This window comes from Callorhinus ursinus, unplaced genomic scaffold (assembly GCF_003265705.2).
Source record: "Callorhinus ursinus isolate GAN/ISIS: 27379988/994484 unplaced genomic scaffold, GSC_fseal_2.0 scaffold3, whole genome shotgun sequence".
Lineage (NCBI taxonomy): Eukaryota > Metazoa > Chordata > Mammalia > Carnivora > Otariidae > Callorhinus > Callorhinus ursinus.
The window spans coordinates 67,560,944-67,581,798 of record NW_027397065.1 but is presented as its reverse complement, the minus strand read 5'-3'; the positions used below and the strand labels follow the sequence as shown (position 1 = coordinate 67,581,798).

General features: G+C 39.9%; 1 protein-coding gene across 2 annotated transcripts; it reads left to right on the top strand.

The window, feature by feature from the left end:
- The first annotated feature begins 3,564 nt into the window (after positions 1 to 3,564).
- Positions 3,565 to 18,418, top strand: SUB1 (SUB1 regulator of transcription). Of its 2 annotated transcripts, none has more exons than XM_025867430.2 (5): positions 3,565 to 3,655; positions 6,355 to 6,427; positions 8,417 to 8,536; positions 15,640 to 15,748; positions 17,456 to 18,418. In XM_025867430.2, exons 2-5 carry the CDS (start codon positions 6,356 to 6,358, stop codon positions 17,533 to 17,535), a joined length of 381 nt encoding a protein of 126 aa, XP_025723215.1. In that variant the 5' UTR covers positions 3,565 to 3,655; position 6,355; the 3' UTR covers positions 17,536 to 18,418. The 2 variants fall into 2 exon arrangements, with proteins under 2 accessions (XP_025723215.1, XP_073747156.1); XM_073891055.1 differs by having other exon boundaries at positions 3,583 to 3,634.
- Positions 18,419 to 20,855: the final 2,437 nt, after the last annotated feature.

Genomic DNA, 20,855 nt, shown 5'->3' with positions numbered 1-20,855 from the left:
TTCTGTGAGACGGGGTGGGTGGGAACCACTGATCTTGCTCCATATAGAGTCCCCACCATTCCCCACTTTTCTCATTCCCATCCTGCACCCCCTACCCTCCCATGGCATCTCAGGCCTGCAATTCTGAGCTTCTGTAGGATTCCGCATCTACTTTGCCAATTCCCTTACCATTCTTCTACCTGCTGTTCTTCTTCATATTTTGGGATTCTGCGCCATCTCTGTTCTCTGCTATGGCGGCCATGAGAATGCACGTCTCTATTCTCCTACTTACACGGAGTGAGATTGACCCAGGGCCTGGTGATCTCTGCCGAGTATTGTTTTTCACCAAGCGTTGCTCTGCTGGGGTCGTGGCCTCCTCTCTCTCCTGGGTACTGCGTCCTCTCTTGTGGTACACTGAGGCCTAGGAGTTTATTTTTGGTGATCACCTTGAGCCCACACAATTCCACAGTGGTGCCATAATCAGTGGCAAAGAAGGAAAGTCGACTGTTTCCTCTGCATGTAATGCAGGCAAATGGGTTTTACAACAGAGTTCCTTGGACCCAGTGGGTTTAGGTTCAGAACAGATCTTTCTTCTCCTTATTACTCCTAGTGGTCTCTCTGTTGGACCCAGACACGTGCACAGAGAGCTCAGCTGGGGCCGAGTCCATATGACAGTCACTTTGATATTCTAGAAATGTATCATTTCTTATTTTAGCAATCAGAGAAATCTCCTCTACAGTGTTTCCAGCCTCTAGCTCTTCTTTCTTCCTTCTTTAGCCCCATGTTCATATCACCCCAGACATTCCCATTTTAACTGCCCTGGCTCAAAAATGTTCCACACTTCACTGTCTTCTTTTTCATATGGGATAATCCAAACTCCCTGGACTTCATTTAGGGCCCTTTACCATCTGGCTTCATCCTACTTTTCCAAAGAATTGCCTACTCTTCCTCTGTGCCAACTCTACTCCAATAGGATTGACACTCATAGCTTCTCAATGTGCATTACTCCTTTTGTGGTCCCACCTTGCAGAGTGTTCCTCTTTTCCCAGTCCACATGTTCTCTCTCATCCCTGCTAAGGCTGTCTTTCTCTTCAGAATGTTCCCAGTTTATTCCAATCCGGAGGCCCAGCTCTCTGCGGGATTTTATAGTATTTGTGGCAGTAGCCGTCATGTGATGGTTGTACAGAGCCTTGCGCTCTTTCATGTAGATTGGTACTTCAAAAAACAAACCCCTGGCTAACACAGATCCATTTCTCTGGGCACAGACACCGCTGGAGGAAAGCTGTGGGATTCCTTGGTGTTGATTAGCAGTGACGAGGAAGGCGGAAAAGGCAGAGGGGCTGTCTTGGATCTTGGAGGAAGGCCAGAAGTGGGCCCCGGCAGCTCTGCAGAGCCAGCCCGTCCTAGGACTGGGGCAGCCCTGGCACCGAGCCTGGGGAGCTGCTGGGTGGACCACACCTCTTGTAGGCCCTTGTCTCTGATGGACTTCTACATCAAGAGAACGTTTTGATCTTCAGACTCATCTGGACCTAGGACCTTTGGTCTGCTTGAAACTCCCAGCACCGGGGCGCCTGGGTGGCTCAGTCAGTTAAGTGGCCTGACTCCTGGTTTTGGCTCAGGTCATGATCTCAATGTCATGAGATTGAGCCCTGCATCTGGCTCTATGCTCAGCGGGGAGACTGCTTGAGATTCTCTCTCCCTCTCCCCCTGCCCCTCTGGCTCCTGGGCTGATGCTCCTACATGCATTCTCTCTCTCTCGAATAAATAAATAAATCTTAAAAAAAAAAAACAAACTTCCAGCACCAGAATTTTTAGCCCAGCTGTCCCTATTCATTCAGGTCCCTATCTAAATAGTTCCATTTCATCCCTAATCATATCTAAATTAACCTCACCCAACACTCTGTATGGCATCATCCTGTTTTTCTTATCTGAAATTATCATCTCTATCTAACTCTTTGCTTATTTATGGTCTGTTTCATGTGTTTACAGCGGCCCTATCAATCTTGTTTACTCCTGAATTCCCAGCACTCAGAGTAGTGCCAGCATATAGTAGGTGCTGGACACATGTTTATTGAATGAGTGAATAAACTAGGAAAGGACCTCTGGGTAGTGTCTCGCGTTTGAGTAAAGAGAGTTGTAACTCTATTGTGGAGAAGGAGGAGGGGAGGTTGGGAGTCAGATGGCTACAACCAGTGCTCTGAACCCTGTCCCTTCTCAGCCAGCGCCGGATTTCCAGGGAGAGCCGCATTCATGGCTCTCAGGGCCGGGGCAGCCCAGTGATCCTCTAGTTACCCCTAGTTATATGAGTTCAGTACAACCAGATACCCCCACAATGCCCCAGGGTACCCGTTGGCCTCAGGGGAACTTTGGTCAACTGGCCATAGTGTTGGTGGGGGAGCTCCCCAAACTTCCTTTGGGCGTACAAGCCCTAGGCTAGCAAGCAACCATGCTGGAAGAGTGGTTGGTGAGTACATTCCATTTTTTTTAACAAATTAAATATTTTTTACTTTTTCATTGTTCCCATTGAAGTGTATCTTATGTACTGTGAAATGCACAAATACTAAGTGAAATCATACATCTGTAGTACACCTGTGTAACCACCACCAGACCAAGACATATTCAGCATCCTAGCAGATTCCTTCATGCTTGCTCCCAAGTGATATTCCCCAAGGGTAACCTGACCTAGATCCCCATAGATTTTTTTTTTTTTGCCTGTTTTGGAACATCATATAAAAGGAATTATACAGTAAGTGTTTCATTTTTGAGAAGTGGTCATCTAGCCTGATGCTGCATGAACAGGAGAGGGGTAAGAACTTTTGCATTCTCCCCCAGCCTGCAGCAGTCTGAGTCAGGCAGGCCGTGCAGGGTTTGAATTGTGACTCATTCCCATAACCTCCAGCAGCTTATTCAACCTTGTTGACCCTATAATTCTTCATTATAAAATAGAATAATTATTCCTACTTTGGAAAGTGCTTTTTAGGATGAATGATATATGCAAAGTGTCTCGTGCAGTGCCTGGCACATACTGGGTGCTTGATAAATGTGTGTTGGATAAATAAAACTTTATATATATTCTTGGCTATAGTAGGCATTCATTAAATATACACTCAAATACTCTATTGGTCATGTTCCTGCTTGTACTGTAGATTTCTCTTCTGTGAACCACCCCCAGGACTTCAGTTTAAGAATAAGGGTGTGTGTGGCCAAGGACTTCTGTAAAGACTTCTTGCACTTTCTGGAATTAAACATGTGACTTTGGCTTCCTTCCTTTGGATTTTACCAGCCAGAGTCAAATATTGGGAATGGGGGTTAAGGACCATTTCTGGGAAAAGGGGCTTTTTCAGTATGAACACTTCACTTTAGTACAAGAAACATTTACGGAACAAGTGCAAAGCTCGATGTTTCTCATTCATGTTTTCTTCGTGCCCTCATTCACTCACAGGTCATACTTAAACTTTGATGCATTTCACTTTCAAGGGACTGGCTGAGGACGAGGGCCGGTCCCTTTAAGGCCCTGGAAAGGGTCTCGGTGTTGGTTTGGGCAGGGAGGCCACGCCCCATCATGTGTGCGCAACCCCCGAGGGGCGGGGCCGGCGTCTCTGGGCTTCCGTCACTTCCGGTTCTCTGTCAGTTGCAAGCGAGCGAGCAGAAAGAGGTTCGGCTGCGAGAGTGGAGCGTGAGTGCTGGGGACCCCGCCCCCACCCCTCGAACCCCTGCCTAGCCGGCCCCCACCATCCCAGCCGGGCCGCGAGCCGCCCGCGGCCTCCACCCCGCTCGCAAGGCGACGGCCGGGGGAAATGGCGGCGTTGCCAGACTTCCCCGCCTCGGCCTCCCTGGATCTCCTCCTCCGTCGCGACCCGCGCCCCATGCCCTACAGGCCTCTCCGCGCCAGAAGCTGGCTCCCGGGAATGGCCCCGGCGCGGCGAGTGCGGCGGCCCCTGGCGGCGGGGCGCGGCCGGGCGGAGGCGAGGAGCCGTGGGGAGGGGGCCCGGGCGCCCCCGGGACAATGCCGCGGCGGCCCGGGCCACGGCAGGGGCGCGTGCGGAGCCTGCTTCTCCTCAAGGCCTGGCTGGGGCTCGAACCCCGGCATCCAGGGTTGGGGGGCGCTTTCTAGGGGAGGGAGAGAGCGGACCCCGTCGGAGGAGGGCTGGGGGGGGTTGGGGGAAGGACGGCTGGTGTGCTGGGGGTAGCCAGCGCTTCGAGAGAAGAAAATGGCGCTTGGTGCAAGTCCCTCCTCTTCCCATAAGGTCTCCTCGCACTTCGCCGCCTCCCACGCCCCCTCCGACCAACCTGTCTCCCCCTGCCTCAGCGGTTGCCAGCCCCAGGGTTCCAGAAGCTTCCTGGCACCGCGCGACCCCCTTCCCCGTCTTGGTGCTCATCACCCTCGTGTTGTACCGAATTCCTGTGCCCTTTAGTCCAGGTTTATTTTTCACCTCGTCTTTTCTAATCTTCCCTCCACGCCATCATCACAGACCGAAACTCATTTTTTCAGTTGCGTTTTGTATATATTCTTAACTAGCGTTTTAGTATCACCTTCCCGAATTACTGGCCTGCCTCCTTCGAACAGTAAAGATTAAGTAAAAGTAAAAATCTGTCAAAAGTTCAGAGTGGTGTTGGTTACCATTATCTTTTCTGTTGTTGAATGATCCTCTAATTTGGGTTAATTACGAGGTCGTTCTTTGAAATGATCTTAGGCAGCCCCCCCCCGCAGCTATTATTAATAGACCGTATAGTTATGCTTGACTGTTTCAAAGTGAAAAATAGGTTATGTCCGATTTAATTACCTTTTAAAAAATGTTTCTTGGCATTATTAGCTGCTAGCATTAAAAAACCTAAATTGCTTTTGGAGTTTAGGTTGTAAAATGGAGCAGTAACAGGAATAGTACATAAAATCTGGTTCTGAACGTTGCTGGTCCCCTCAGAATTTACTCTTCTCCTCAAGAAATTACCAGTTCAAATCAACATGGCTGGTTGTGCATGTTTGAGCTTTTTGAAATTAGTCGCTAGAATTGGGATGGATGGCCCACTTCTTTTACCTTGACCTCCTAATGTGGAACACATTTAGTGTTAGTGCCAAGGAAGTTTAGAGAGCTGGATTACTTAGGATTTTTTGAGGAGGAAATGAAGACTTTTTTTCCTTTATTCAACATTTGCAGACTGTGTTGTACATATTGGGCCCTTTAGGGCATACAAAAATTAATAAGACTCAGTCTTTCTGGAGATGGGGAAGGCTAAAGATCCTTTAATAATAAGTGGTTTACCACCTGGTATTGTTAAGTGCCTTGAAGAGTGCCTTGGAATTCCTTGAAATTTGGGCTTTAGCTTTTTTTTTTTAATCTTCTGCAAAAGTAGATGCACAAGGTTCTCTATCTTGCTGTGCTCAGGCACTCAGTAAAGATCCACCTGAAAGCAAGATATTGGGTTATGTACCTCTATTTGGGGGGAATGAGGGTCATAGTGGAATTTGAGAAAAGGTTTTGCCCCTCCCATAAGCAGATTCTTCAAAATGTAGTTACATTTCAGAGTAGAAAAATCAGTGTAAAATGTAATGAACTGTAAAAAATTGTTTAACTTTGTGAACTCTGAATTAGTGCTTGTCATTTTGATGGCATGATCAAAAAGCCAAAGAAAATTAAGAACATTTACAAAATATGAAAAAATAGGATTATACTGGCAAATGAATTACATCTGTATAGTGCAGCTGTGCCCCATGTTGTGTGAATGTTGGGGTCAATTCCTGCAGCGAATAATTCTGTTAGGTCTCATCAGTGAGAAATATAAAGCAGTACTGAGAATATTCCTATTCCTGGTTTTAACAGATTGCTGTCAGCTTCCTTCTTACAATTTATTCTACGTATAAACATCTAACTCCTCTAAAATGAAGTATAAAAAGACCCAATGGCTTTGAGAAAGAGGTGTAGGAGTGTGAGATATGTGTGACATTTAGTTCTTTCTCCTTGCTGGATTCTCCTTGCTGGGTTCTGGGTGTTATTTTCAACTTGGAAGAGTATAAATTAAGAGTATAACTTCTAGGGCGCCTGGGTGGCTCAGATGGTTAAGCGTCTGCCTTCGGCTCAGGTCATGATCCCAGGGTCCTGGGATTGAGTCCCGCATCGGGCTCCCTGCTCCTTGGGAGCCTGCTTCTCCCTCTGCTTCTCTCTCTCTCTCTCCTCCTCTGTCTCTCATGAATAAATAACTAAAAAAATCTTAAAAAAAAAAAAAAGTATAACTTCTAGCATTGTGCTTAGCCTAACAACTCCAGTACCACAAAATGGTAGAACCATGGAACTTCTTGAATTTTTGCTTGGGAAAGAGTCAAGTCGAAGGTAGGGGAACAGTTTGTAAATTATTGTGTATAATGTATTTTTCTTTCAGAATGCCTAAATCAAAGGAACTTGTTTCTTCAAGCTCTTCTGGCAGTGATTCTGACAGTGAGGTTGACAAAAAGGTGACTATTAATGCAAGTCATTTCTGTGATACTTAATTCAGCAGTATTGTCCACATCCAGTTCTGAAGGACAGCAAGGCATATCAGAATGGTAAAATGAGCGCCTAGGTGGGTGTTTCTCAAAGTGCAGAAGGCTCCTGGACCACTTGACCAAAGGGCCTAGGGTACTTGTACATGCACACTTCCAGCCCCTGAATCAGACTTGAGCAAGTCTTCTAGGAACCCCAAAGCTACAGAACCACCACCTTATTCCTTCCGGGGAATAGCATTATAATGAGGCCAATTTGCTATTTGCCATTATTGAGAAATCTGCCTAAACTCTAGGTATTGTGTGTTGTAGTTGAGTTAAATTACCTGAACTCTTTGAATGCAGATGTCAGTTTTGACCGCCTTCTCAGCGGTTGATTTTTATCCAGCCCACTAGGATTACTTAAAATGTAGGCTTGGTACGTTCTAAGTTAGAATGTTATTTACTCTGGTCCCCTCCTTTTAGTTAAATCAACACCCAGCAAAACTAACATGAAATTCCCCATTTTGACAACAGCCTTTTTCTACAGTGGATGACAACTGTGCTGGGAGTGGTGTATTCTGCCTAACTGAGCCTCTCAGACTGTAGTCAGAGCTTCTGTGCAGAACTGTTTTTTTAATTCCTAGGAGCTTACATAATTATGTGTCTGAGTTTAGTTGGCAGTGTTAGTTAAAAGAGCTTATGGGAGAATCTTGGAGAAGATGGACCTGTATAGGGAAATACAGAATATATAACCTAAAGGTTGCAATAAGGCCTCAACATACACAGCTCTACTCCAGAAGGAAATATCTCTTAGGTTTTTTATTCACACCCGGTATGGCCTTTGAATTTGAAAACAAATTTTTACTGAACTTTTATGTGTCAATCCATGGAGAATATCCAGCCCCTATATAAAGAATAATCACTTTCTACTTTTGAGCTGAGGTGATTTTTGCTATTTTTGCTATTAATAGTACATTAGTCCTGTCAACACAGTAATACATTCACTTTTTCAGTTTATATACATGTGTACATTCTATTTTACGTAACTTCATCTAATTTAGTAAGACATTAACATACTAGTTTATACTTTCCACTAAGGAGCATGACTGCCCTCTGCTGTTTAGGTTGGGAGGAACTCTACTAGTTTCCATAGGCTGTTAGGTCATTTTAAGAATGAGGCTATATACATGGTGCACTGGGTGTTATGAACAAACAATGAATCATGGAACACTGCATCAAAAACTAATGATGTAATATATGGTGATTAACATAACAATAAAAAAATTAAAAAAAAAAGAATGAGGCTATATAAAAAGTTTTTACAATAATGTTGCTTTATTTAAGACATTGTCTTGATTTTGGATGCTGATCCAACACATTGCTGTCCACCTTCAGTGATTTTTGTGATGAAGTTCTTGAGTTGTTGACTTCTAGTGCCCAGTACAAAATAGCTTTCTTAGCTTTGCATACTCAAAAATTTTCAAAGTCAATTTAAGTCCCTTTTGGAATAGGCAGGGAATAAATAACATATCCTGGGTTGGAATAAGTTGGCTGTATTCTTCCTAATTAATATATATCTTTTGTAAAAATAGTAAGTTGCTGACTAACTTTAGTAGACTTGGGGGTTTCCAAAATTTATTCAAAAGCAGCAGTCCCGCCCATCGCTTCCCCCCGCCCCCAAAGAAATTGGATGTGGGATCCTGGTCTAGAAAAGAATTGTTTCTCTGGTTATTACCAGTATGATGCCTGAAGTATTTTTTGGGTTTCTGAGAACACACTTTGAAAACACTGTTAGATATTAGGTTAGCTCCATAGTTCTATTGTCAAGTGAAACTTGCCTGTGTATATATTTATGATTTTTTTCTTAATAAATATAGTACTTTGAGCCTTTAAGTCTTAAAAAGTAATGAAGTGTTTGAACCTGAGATGTGTCTTATTATGTGTGCAAATTTTAACCATTGTGCTTGTTTTTCTTTCAAGTTAAAGAGGAAAAAGCAAGTTACTCCAGAAAAACCTGTAAAGAAGCAAAAGACTGGTGAAACTTCAAGAGCCCTGTCGTCCTCTAAGCAGAGCAGCAGCAGAGATGATAACATGTTCCAGGTAGTGTCCGAGATCCTGAGGACTTAGTGTCTGGCTTGATCTGACAAATGTGGAAAGTACCTTAATTTAATATAAGGATAGTTGTTGAAATATAGGAGCAGGTTCATTGAAATGAAAGTCATTTATAAGATGCTAGATTATTGTTAAAGTCTAGAAACCTGTAGTTTGGCTAAGTGTTAAACAATTTAAAAGTGGTAGATACCCAAAAAAGATTGAGAGAAGCACATTTAGGAAGCAGTTTGGAGGAGATAGGTCTAGTATTGGGCTGTGAAATACGGGTGGGGTATTACTGGAGAAGCAGCAGCAGTACGGCCTGCAAAGTTTGGGCTTGATAAGAGCAGGAGAGGTGAGGGGCGCCAGGGTGGCTCAGTTGGTTAAGTGTGGGACTCTTGGTTTCTGCTCAGGGTTTTAAGATTGAGCCTGTGTTGGGCTCCGCCCTCAGCAGGGCATCTGCTTGAGATTCTCTCCTTCTCTCTCAGGCGCCCCCCCACCCCCATGCTCGCTTGCTTTCTCTCTAAAATAGATATTTCTTTAAAAAAGAACAGGAGAGGCAGGTAGGTTTACTGAAATCGGCGCTCTGTATATAGTGGGGAATAAGATTGAATATCGAGGTATAGCAAGGGAAATTTTTCAAGAAGTGGGCATAATTATTAGTTGAAGTACATGTATATAAAATGCATAGTTATGTATAAAATTGATACATATTTTTAATTTTCTGATGGCTTTGAAAGACTGTATTTCATCAGGCCTTACTGAGTTTTGGGTGTGCAGTGATGAGCCAAGTAGACATGGTTCTCTTATAGTGAGGCAGTTTCCATTACCCCAGAAAGTTCCGTCTTGGCCTCCCTTTGCAGTCATTCCCTCTGCCTGAGGTAACTACTGATCTGATTTCTGTTACTATATATTTATTTTTCCTGTTCTAGAACCTCATATAAATGGAATTGTTTGGTTTGTATTGTTTTGTGTCTGGCTTCTTTCGCTCGGTGTAACAGCTTGGGGTCAGTTCTTACTGTTATTGGTAGTTTGTTCCTTTTTATTGCTGAGTGGTATTCCACTGTAGGATTATACAACAATTTGTTATCCATTCACTTGGGATAGACATTTGGGTTGTTTCTATCTAGTTTTGGGCTGTTAGGAATAAAGCTGATGGGAACATTCTTGTAAAAGTCTTTGAATTTTTTTTTTCCTCTTTGGATCAATATCAGATGCATTTGCTGGGTCATAGGCTAAGTGTATGTTTAGCTTCGTAAGAAACTGTCAAACTGTTTTCTCTAGTAGCTGTACCATTTTATGCACCCACCAGCAATGTGAGAGATTCCAGTTGCTTCATATCCTCACTGGGTTTTGTCAGTATTTAATGCTATTCACGTAAGTTAAGGGATGTGTAGTAGGAGCTCATTGTAGTTTACTTCGTGCTTTGTTCAAGTCTTTTTTGCCCATTAAAAAAATAGAGGACATTTGATTTATTGAGTTGAAAGAGTTCTTCATGTATTTTAGGTACAAGTTCTTTGTCAGCTATAAGTATAGTGGATATTTTCTTTAGGTCTGTGCTTTGCCTGTTAATTTTCTTTCTTTCTTTCTTTTTTTTTTTTTAAGATTTTTATTTATTTATTTGAGAGAGCACAAGCAGGGGGAGTGGCAGGCAGAGGGAGAGAGAAGCCGACTCCCCACTGAGCAGGGAGCCCATGCAGGGCTCAATCCTAGGACCCTGGGATCATGACCTGAGCCGAAGGCAGTCGCTTAACTGACTGAGCCACCCAGGCTCCCCATCTGTTTTTTTTTTTGTTTTTTTTTTTTAAAGAAAATTTTATTCATTTGTCAGCGCGTGCAGGCAGGGGGAGCGGCAGGCAGAGGGAGAAGTGGGCTCCTCGCTGAGCAACGAGCTCGATGCGGTACTCGATCCCAGGACCCTCAGATCATGACCTGAGCTTGAAGGCAAATGTTCAACCAACCGAGCCACCCAGGCGTCCTTTTTTTTTTTAAGAGCCTCTTAATTTTCTTAAGCATTTTTAGAAAGCTTTAATTTTGATTAAGTCCATTTTTATAAATTTTTTTCCTTTTATGGTTAATGCTTTTTAATGACATTACCTACCCCAAGGCCACACAAATTTTGCCACTGTTTTTTTCCCTAGAATTTTTATAGTTAATAACTTTCATGCTTAGGTGTGTGATCCACATAGAATTAGTTTAGTTTCTCTGTGTATGGTGTGAAATAGGTGAACTCATTTCTTTCCGCAGAGAGATCCAGTTGTTCTGTACCATTTGTTGAAAAGACTTTTTTCCATTGACTCATGTTGGATCTTTATAATGAGAATCCATGAATATATAAAATTCATGTCTATTTCTGATCTCTGTTTTATTCCATTGAATGCTTTTTACTTCAGTATCACAAGTCACAACTGCTGCGCTTTTATAGTGAGTCTTGAAATCAGGTAGTGAAAGTCCTTTAACATTATTCTTCACCTTCAGAATGATTTTGCTCTTCTGCGTATTTTGTATTTCCATACACATTATAGAATAAGGCTTGTCAGTTTTTACCAAAAAGCCTACTGGGATTTTGATTGGGATTGGGTCAGGCTGAAGATCAGTTTGGGGAGAATAGGCAGCTTGGCAATACTGAGTCTTCCATTTCACGAACATGGTGTCTCTTTGCATTTATTTAGATCTTAAATTTGTCTCTTTTGTGAATTTCATGATAGAGGTCTTGCACATCTTTTGTTAAATTTATTCTTAAGTATTTTACATATATTTTTTAAAGATTTGAGAGAGACAGCGTGCATGCGGGGGGGGAGGGGCAGAGGGAGAGAAGCCTACTCCCTGATGAGCATGGAGCTCGATGAGCGGCTCCATCTCATGACCCTGAGATCACGACCTGAGCTGAAACCAAGAGTCAGAAGCTTAACCGACTGAGCCACCCAGGCACCCCTGGTATTTTATGTTTTTTGGTTCTATCAGAAATCTCTGCTTTCTTAACTTGATTTTCCAGTTCATTGCTAGAAAAGATGTTATAGTATTACTAATATAATGTAAATATATATGTACTGTGTATTTATAATAGGTTGCATATGTACTTTTTAGAGACTTCTTAGAACTTTCTGTGGTGGTGTTGATTTTGTCTGTTTTACATCATCCTTTTAATTCTTTTTCTTTATTGCTAATATTTCTAGTATATTGAAAACAAATGATGAGAGTAGACATCCATGCCTTGTTCCTGATCTTAGGGGCAAAGCATCCTTCTAACTTTCTCCTTCCTCTGATGCCATCCACTACTGCTTAAACTCTGGAGTGAATGTACGTACTGCTATGGTTTTGCTGCTTTGGTATCGGAGAATGAAGTCACAGGGATAAACGTGGTGCATTTTTCTGTAGGGCCCCTCTTGGGAGATTTTCATTAAAACCTTTTATGTTAAAATGAACACTGATACACTGGGGATGAGCTACAAAATGCATAGTAAGTTTCAGATTATAATCAGAGACTCATTTGGGTAGAACAGTGTGAGTGGGTGTTCCCACAGTTGCCCTTCGTTTCAACCCCACAGCTCTTTGGTGCTACTGTTCTCTGAAACGTTGTTAGCAAATTCTAGAGTATCATTTTACTCATCTGTACCTTTTCTCACTTTGAATAATTTCTTATTTACTGTACATCAAATAAAGTCACTTGAAAAGTGATTATGGACTTCAGATTGTACGTTCACAAAGTTTTGGATATGTGGATGGTCAGCCATATTTGGGAGGAGGAAAATGCCTTTTCTGTTAATCTGTGGCAAACAATATTTATAGCACACCTCATTGAAATCATGGATAAAGGAGCTTCTGAATAGTTCCTAGGGAGCAAGAGTAGAAATTAAAAGTACCTAGCTAACCATTTGTTGTGTATTTATTGTATTCAATTTTTTTTTTTTTAAAGATTTTATTTATTTGACAGACACAGCGAGAGAGGGAACACAAGCAGGGGGAGTGGGAGAGGGAGAAGCCCGATGTGGGGCTCGATCCCAGGACCCCGGGATCATGACCTGAGCCGAAGGCAGATGCTTAACAACAGCCACCCAGGCGCCCTGTTCCATGTTCTTTATGATAAAATAATTAAATAGTTGTTAGTACTAATTTAAGACTGGTAAAATATTAATATACTTACAACGTGCTTGTCTCTCTTTTAAAAAAAAAGATTTGCTTTCAGTCTTGATTTTAATTCTTTTTCTAGTGCGATTTTATTTTTTTATGTATTATTTTTAAAGATTTTATTTATTTGTCAGAGCACACACAAGCGGGGGGGGTGGGAACGTCAGGCAGAGGGAGAAGCAGGCTCCCTGCTGATTGTGACCTGAGCCGAAGGCAGACACTTAACCGACTGAGCCACCCAGGTGTCCCTCTAGTGCGATTTTAAAGTTTTAACCCTGTTTTCAGATTTTTAGATTGTCAGGAATACAAGCCTTGCAGAAGAGAGGAGTAGTAGTATTTTTTCTGCTTCTGTGTTTGGTCCTTAGTTCAAGAACCTATAAAGGCTCCAGGATCTCTTCCTGGTTTTTCAAGTCCTCTTCAGTATAGCTCCATCTAGTCAGCCTGTCCTTGAGTCTCAGCAGTGTTGAATCTTTCTGCTTAGTTCCTTCTATGTCCTTGTCATTTTGGTCTCTTTTACTTAACTAATAGGCTGTCATATTTCAAGGTTAGATCCTAATATCTAAGGTCTCTTCCACATGCTGAAGCCCACACCGAACTCGTACTTGACTTAACCTAATCAATATCACTTTAGTAGGTTTTCAGTACATTTTAATATTATATACTGAGCTAGCTCATGGGCTTACTAGCTAGAGGGCTTACTAAAAACCAAAATGAAACAATGTTCAGATCTGTGGTTGGCTGCTTAAGATACTTACACATTTTTTAGAGTTGTTAAATCAGTATTATAAATCACAATTAACAGTTTCATTGTGATAATTATTTTGGTCTTATTTAATTTATCCACTAAAACAGTTTATGGGGAACCTAGTATGATAGGCACTAGGGGGGTACAAAGAAGACTGATGAAAAAATAAGCCATTAAAACTGCCCATAAGATCACTGGTGACTTTAGAGTAGGCGGTGGGAATTCAATTAGTAGAAACAGTATTTTTTATCCTTCCAAAATTTAGCAATAAAAGGAAGAATGAAACATGGAGAAAGTTACAAAATACTGCAGATTAGGGAAAATGCTTTATAGAAAGAGGGGAATGAGCATGTTAGGAAATGGTAGATAAGCCATTGGAAAGGGAAAAAATGCATAAGTAAGAAATGGGATAGAAAAAGTAAAAAGTTAAGAATTGATGGTGTTGTGAGTACAGAGAAGAGAGATTTGAAGGCATTTACCCAAATTGAGTGGACTTCATTTTCTCCATAAAGCATGGGGTATAAAGTAGGGACACACCAGCAGGATCAGAAACTTAAGGATAGAAAACTAAAGGAAAATGAACCAGACCTGGCTGAGACAAGAAAAAGCAGTCTAAGGGGACATATGCAAGATGGAAACCATTAATAAGTACTGGGTCAGCACAGCTGTGATTCTGCTACAGTAATACTTAGTATCTTAATTAAAAGGATTATTAATAATCAAGGGACCCAGGTTAGAAGGAAAAGGAACATAGCCATACCCAGAATCTTTACATGTTGAGATGTTCTAAGCACAAAAATCATGGCCAGTTTTTAGTAGGATTGAAGAGTAGTTTTAGAATGAGTAAGAGATAGATATAGGCGGTAAAAGTTTTGATCAGAAAGTATGACGTGTTGAAGTGCTAGACAGTAAAGACAGTGTCTTACAGCGTAAGACATCCTGGAAAGTGCTTATAGACACTTTGTTGAGTAAAGCCTTTTCCTTCTCTGTGGAATTTGTAGTTTGTTAAGCACAGTATAAAGTTTTTGAAAAATGGTTTTCTGTGGGTAGTTTTAAGTTCTTAATTTGAGACTATGGTGAAGTGTATTAAAGATGTTAATGAATGTCTAAAAGGAAAAGCTTTCTCATGTTCTATTGACTGGATCTCTGGATTTTTAGAATGGTATATAGGTAGTGGGGTCTGTGGATTCCTACTGATTGTAGTTTGTACTGCAAAAGTTGGCTTTCTAATGATTTTTGTGGTAAAAAACACAACATAAAATTTACCATCTTAACCATTTTTAAGCAGTAGTGTTAAGTATGTTCATATTATTGTGAGACAAATCTCCAAAAGTCTTCTTTTAGCAAAACTTAAACTCCCCTCTCCCTCTTCTCCCGGCCCCTGATAACTACCATTCTGCTTTTGGTCTCTGAGTCTGACTAGTGTAGGCACTTGTATAAGTGGAATCATGCAGTATGCATTTGTTTTTTAAAGATTTATTTATTTTAGAGTGGGAGCTTGAGTGCGGGGGAAGGGCAGGGGCAGAGGGAGAATCTCATGTAGACCCACCTAGCGCAGAGCCCCATGTGGGGCTTGATCTCACGACCCTCATGACCTGAGGTGAAATCAAGAGTTGGACACTTAACCGACTGAGCCACCCAGGTGCTCCAGTATGCATCTTTTTGTGAGTGGTTTATTTCACTTAGCACATGTCAGTAAGGTTCATCCATGTTGTAGCATGTTACAGGATTTCCTTTTTAAAGGCTGAATAGCACTCCACGGTATGTATATATATCACATTTTGTTTATCCATTCATCTCACGATGGACATGTGGGCTGTTTCCATCTTTGGGCTGTTGTGAGTAATGCTGCTGTGAACATGGGTGTATAAATAAGACCTTGCTTTCATTTCTTTTAGGTTCATACCCAGAAGTGGGGCTGCTGGATCAGTTATTCCATTTTTAATTTTTTGAGGAACTGTTTTCCAGTTCCAGTGTTGCTCTGTTTTACTAATGATTTCTTTAATGTAAAAATGATTGGAAGTGTGAGATGTACTTTGTTTTTTCCATGTTTTTAAGAAAGATTTTTTTTTTTTAAGAAAGATTTCTTCTTAACAGTGACATTTCCTTTGGTTGTAGTTTTGATATTGAGAATAGTTACTTTGATTAAAAGTAGAGGGAGTGTGCGGCAAGTTGTGAATATAAATAGGGACACCACTGTTGATGTGAATACCTTTCTGTGTTTTTGTTTCTTTTGCAGATTGGGAAAATGAGGTACGTCAGTGTTCGGGACTTTAAAGGGAAAGTCCTAATTGATATTAGAGAATATTGGATGGATCCAGAAGGTGAAATGAAACCTGGAAGAAAAGGTGAGATTTAATTTTCTGAATTTGGTTCTAATAATTAGAACTAAACTAAAAAGTAACCTACCTTATTTAAAATTGAAATAATGTTGGCAGTGCATTTGGAACATCCTCATTAAGTTGATTCTTTGTTTTTTGTATGTAGTCTTTTAGACATGATATTTAACTTATTTTAATGACATGTCTTGAATAACTGTTGGAATAAAACCCAGAAAAAAATAACCCTAATATCACTTCATTTGGTTGCTAATTTGCTTGGATGTGACTTTAGAAAAAAAAAATGATGTGAATTCTTAAGTAGAGCAGGCACGATCTGGGAAGTTGTAAAATTGGGAATGAAAAATTCTGGCTTAGAGTGTTTTCCTTTTGGTTCATCTGAAGGATATCCTTTGGGAGGGGGCATCCAAAGCGGGTCTTTGTCCTTCTTCTGTTTGTGCTTCACCCAGTCCCAAGTATATCAGTATCATAGAAACATGCTTTATTTATTCATCATATACCTAGAGAACATATGTACTAACATAAATTCATATATTGGGGTAGTTAGCTGCTTTAGGTTGATCCTTAGATAAAAAAGATATTTTTATCTTCTACTCCGCCTCTTTGTCATCTTGAAGGTACCACTTGTTTGCTTCATGCAGTTCTTAGTTTATTAAACCTAACCTCTATGTTTTTCTACCCTTTAACCTTTTCTCTTTCAAGGCCACTTCTGGACTGCTCATTTAGTTGTTTCACTGTGGCCAGTGCCAGATTTCTTCTCTTGTTCCTGCAGGCGTTTATTAAAACAATTTAATCAGCTTTAAAGCCCGTCCAAGGTGTTGACCCAGTATGTTCTTCTGCCTTCCTCTCAAGTTCATGGCCTCCCAGTAGTTTTTTGAGAAATACACTAATTCTTCCAATTCTAGTTTATTTTTGTTTTTATATGGGTCAGGTATTAGGACATTAGAAGTTCCAAGTGCAAAGTACTTTCTCTTCACATTTTTACTTTTTAAATAGAGAAGACATGTTATTAGCTAACATTTTAAGTGTTTACTTATGTGTCAGGTCATACACTCAGCTTTTTCCTCAGATTAGCTAATTTATTGATTCACAATACCACTTTGAGATGTAAATACCATTTTACTGGTGAGGAGACTAAAGCTTAGAGAATTTTTTTTTTTTAAGGTCATACAGTTAGTGATAGGGAGGCTGGGATTTGAACCTTGACAGCAGGACTCCAGAATGCATTTTTAACCACTATGTATATTCTGAGAAGTCCTGTATGGGTCACATCCCAGGAATTTTTCCAAAGTGAAATGAATGCTTCTGGAAGAACTCATCACAAAGTTGTTCACCTTGAGTTCCTATAGAAATTTTGAGCAAATGTTGGAACCAACTGGATGTAGAAATGGAGTGTCACATAGGAAATCTGGACCTGGCCACTTAGCCTGCTAGTTTGCAAGGTTTTGTGAGATACATCTTCACATCATCATTTGTTCTCACAGGCTGTATTAAGTATTGTGCAGGATACAGTGTTGGAAGTAAAACTGGGCGTAAGACTGTTGTGCTCAGGTAATTGTGATGAATCTGTAGTAACGAGATTGGACTCTCAATATGGTACCATTGTGCCGGTCAAAGTGGCAGTTGTCGATTAAAGCAGTTTTTTAGTTGGAAGTATGAAAATCGTCAGAGCTTAAAGGGATTTCCAACTTTTAATTTTTTAAAACTTTGTTTTAGGTATTTCTTTAAATCCCGAGCAATGGAGCCAGCTGAAGGAACAGATTGCGGACATTGATGACGCAGTAAGAAAGCTGTAAAATCAGAGCCACATGAAACCTGTACTGTTCTAGTTGTTTTAATCTGTCTTTTTACATTGGCTTTTGTTTTCTAAACGTTAAGCTATTGTATATTTGGATTGCAGAACAATTTGTAAGATGAATACTTTTTTTTTATGTGCATTATTAAAAGTGTTCTGAGTGAAGCTAATTGTCAACTTTATTAAGGAGGATTGCTTTGTGCCCGCCACCTAGTGTAAAATAAAATCAAGTAATACAATCTTAACTGTTGTGGCCTTTTTTGATCAAGAGTTGGTACTGTTTAAGGCCAAAAGTAACAGTTTATAGACCTGTTGGTTTCACCTTGGCTTTTACATTCAAAGGATTTGTATTGCATTGAATTTATAAACTCTTGACTTGTGAAATCCATAGTTGATCTGTTTTCTTCCAGCCCAATGTCTAGACTTGTTGGATTTTTCTACCCCAGTGATATTTCACTTTCCCTTTTTTTTTACTTCGTTTTCCTTTAATGTTATGTTCAGTTTTCATTTCACTTTTTTGTTCTCTTTCTTGAATATATTATACTAATTTGGAAAGTCAGTGAAACTGTCAAAATGTTAGTTATCTCAATAAGGTACTTGTAATTAAAATATTATATGAGAGCTACAATCACTAATTCTACTGTATTAAATATTAGGAGATATAGTTTGATAAAAAAAATGACTTGTATGAAAACTCTGGCAAGTAAGTGTATGTTGTTACCTGTAGTGTTCTGTGTAGTTACCTTATTGCTTAGTCTGCAGAGAATAATGACTTCGATGTCTGATTTACTTTCACTTATTAAACATGTTCACCATGGGATGATGTCTATAAAATCAGATACTGTTATATTAGATTAGGATTTAATAAAAATTGTGAAAGCTTACTGGCCTAACATTTCATTTTATAACATTGAGTATGGATTATATGTAGCCAGAGAAATCACTGAGCTTTTAGGTAATTTGGTCAGTTTTTGGAAGAAAGAGTATATAGAACATATATTTCTGTTTTTTGGCCTTCTCTTAGTAGACTTGGTTCTTTTTTTTTGCAGTTAATCTACTGGACAATAGTATTCTAGACTTAATGTTACTAAGTTTTAGCAGGTACTCTGAAGTGATTTTCATTAAAGTGTAGTGATGAGGCAGACCCAGATTGAGGCACAGATTTCAGGGGCTTTGCAGCAATAAATAGGGCAGGGTGTGCCTTAGGAAGAGAATTTAAGGAACTATAACTGAAATGAAAGAATGTGGCAGTGAAGAGGAAGGAATTCTCTTCAAACTAAATGAGACATAGGATATTTTGAGCACATTGCTAGGACATAATTCTAGATGGAATAGTAAAAAGAAAAGTTTAAAGACATGTAAAAAAAATTCTTGTTAACAAATTATTTTTGGTAGCTAATCTTAAATGGTTTACTGCCATGTCGGAGAGTTGCACTATTATACAATTTTGATTACTGCGTCTAAAACATTTTATAGTGGAATTGTCAAGGACTTGGTTTCAAAACTAGCTGCCAGGACACACATAGTTACTAAATTTTTTTCTGGCAGCTATTCTGTTTTAAGTATGTTTTTACATTTTTTAGATGATTTTTCTAATGTTTTTAGCAGTAACCCTAATAGGTGCATAATTGGGGAAATAAATCTTCTCTTCTGGTATTTTAGCCTCCATCCGATAATAGGTACTTCAAAATGGCATTTTAGACAAATAATACTTGACTGGTGGCTTTCCCCTTATTTGGGAACATATATGTGTTCTATTAACTTAATAGGGTGGATTTGTAAAGTATTCCTTATATATACAGAAAGGGTAGTTAGAACACAGAACTTTGATTTTGGTGTAGTTGAAGAGGGAATAACGGGAAAGTTTCCTAGGTATATATGAATTCAGGGTTCGTGTGCATTTTGAAACAATCTGCTAATACAGAGATGGTGCTGAAATCTGTTACCTAGGCATTTTCAACATTCTGTCATTAAAAGCTTCATATAAGGAGTGTTTCTCTGGCAGAATTTGATAAGTTGACTGTTAAATTCATTTAAATCTGTTACTGGATATACAATATACAGAAATTACTGATCTTTTTTTGGGTACAGGAAATGATGAGAACTGGGTTTAAAAGAAGAGACCGGTTAATTGTACTGAGAAGAGAAGAAGATAGGGAACTGAGGTTTTCTGTTTAAAATTACCTTCTTGGTAAGATTTCTTCCAGGAAGAAAGCTTGGCACTTTAAGGCAGCGGTTTCTTACTTGGTAATGCCAGAATGCATTTAATTAATGCCAGCCTTGAGTGAACTTGTAGCAGGGTTTTTCCAATGGGGTTTTCCTCTTTGTCTTTTCAAGTATGGGTAGTTTTGACCAATTTCCAGTGCCCTTGGCATTTTACTTAAAGAACAACCACTAAAAAAACAAAAAACAAAAAAAACCTTTATAATTTGATTATTCTCTTAGTGCTTTTACTTTATAAATGCTTTTGAAGAATACTCCTACCTCATTAGCTAGTCAAGTTGCTGTGATGATGGACCTATTTCTACATAGGAAAAAAGACTTAGAAAAAAAAAAGTACATACATCCTGGCTTGGCTATTGAGGGGAAAAGAGAAAGAATTGAGTGTTATTTAAGTGTTCCCGACAGGGATGTCAGAGCACTGTAAAAGCTTGAAATTTTTAAAAAGCGCTGGCTAATATTCAGGTATCTCCTGAAATTCTTTGCTATTTACTTTTTTATGGAAATTAATCCAGTGAAGCACTTAGAAGTTTTTGTTTTTTTTTTTTTAAAGTGGTATTTTCCAGGTAAAGTCCAGGGGTAAACATTCACATAGTCACAAATATGTAATTCTGTAATTGTGGAATAACCTGTATGCTTTGTTTGGTACATCTTCCATGGAGATGTCAATGAATATAATACTCCATCTGTGAATATTTTAAATGTTGAAATAAAAATAAGAAATGTGCCCTACGTGTCATCCCAGTTTCACAGACCTAAAAATGAATGGCTTAGTTATCTGTTGAATGGGTTTTGTTAACAAACAGAATGCCTTCCTGTGTGAATGCTTTTGGAATGTGAATTCGCCTTAGCATGTTAAATCTTCTGAGGACCTCTGGGACCAGACCGGACTGGACCAGATGGGACAGGGTGGGTGGGACAGGCAACGTGGGGGTGGTGTGGGCCTGTTTTTCCCATCTACCTGATCCAGATGGAAAAATGCAAATAGGTGTACAGAATCTGTTCTCTCTCTCTCTTTTTTTTAACCTTATTAATGTTTTGCAGTGTGATTATTCCTTGGTATACTTAACCATATTGAATGCTGGACTCCGTTGAGTATTT

What these genes read in the sequence shown, in the direction of transcription:
- SUB1 (XM_025867430.2), top strand. Translation starts at nt 6,356, where the DNA reads ATGCCTAAATCAAAGGAACTTGTTTCTTCAAGCTCTTCTGGCAGTGAT. An exon ending in ACAGTGAGGTTGACAAAAAG is followed by an intron (nt 6,428 to 8,416) that starts GTGACTATTAAT and finishes TTTTCTTTCAAG; the next exon opens with TTAAAGAGGAAAAAGCAAGT. An exon ending in GAGATGATAACATGTTCCAG is followed by an intron (nt 8,537 to 15,639) that starts GTAGTGTCCGAG and finishes TTTCTTTTGCAG; the next exon opens with ATTGGGAAAATGAGGTACGT.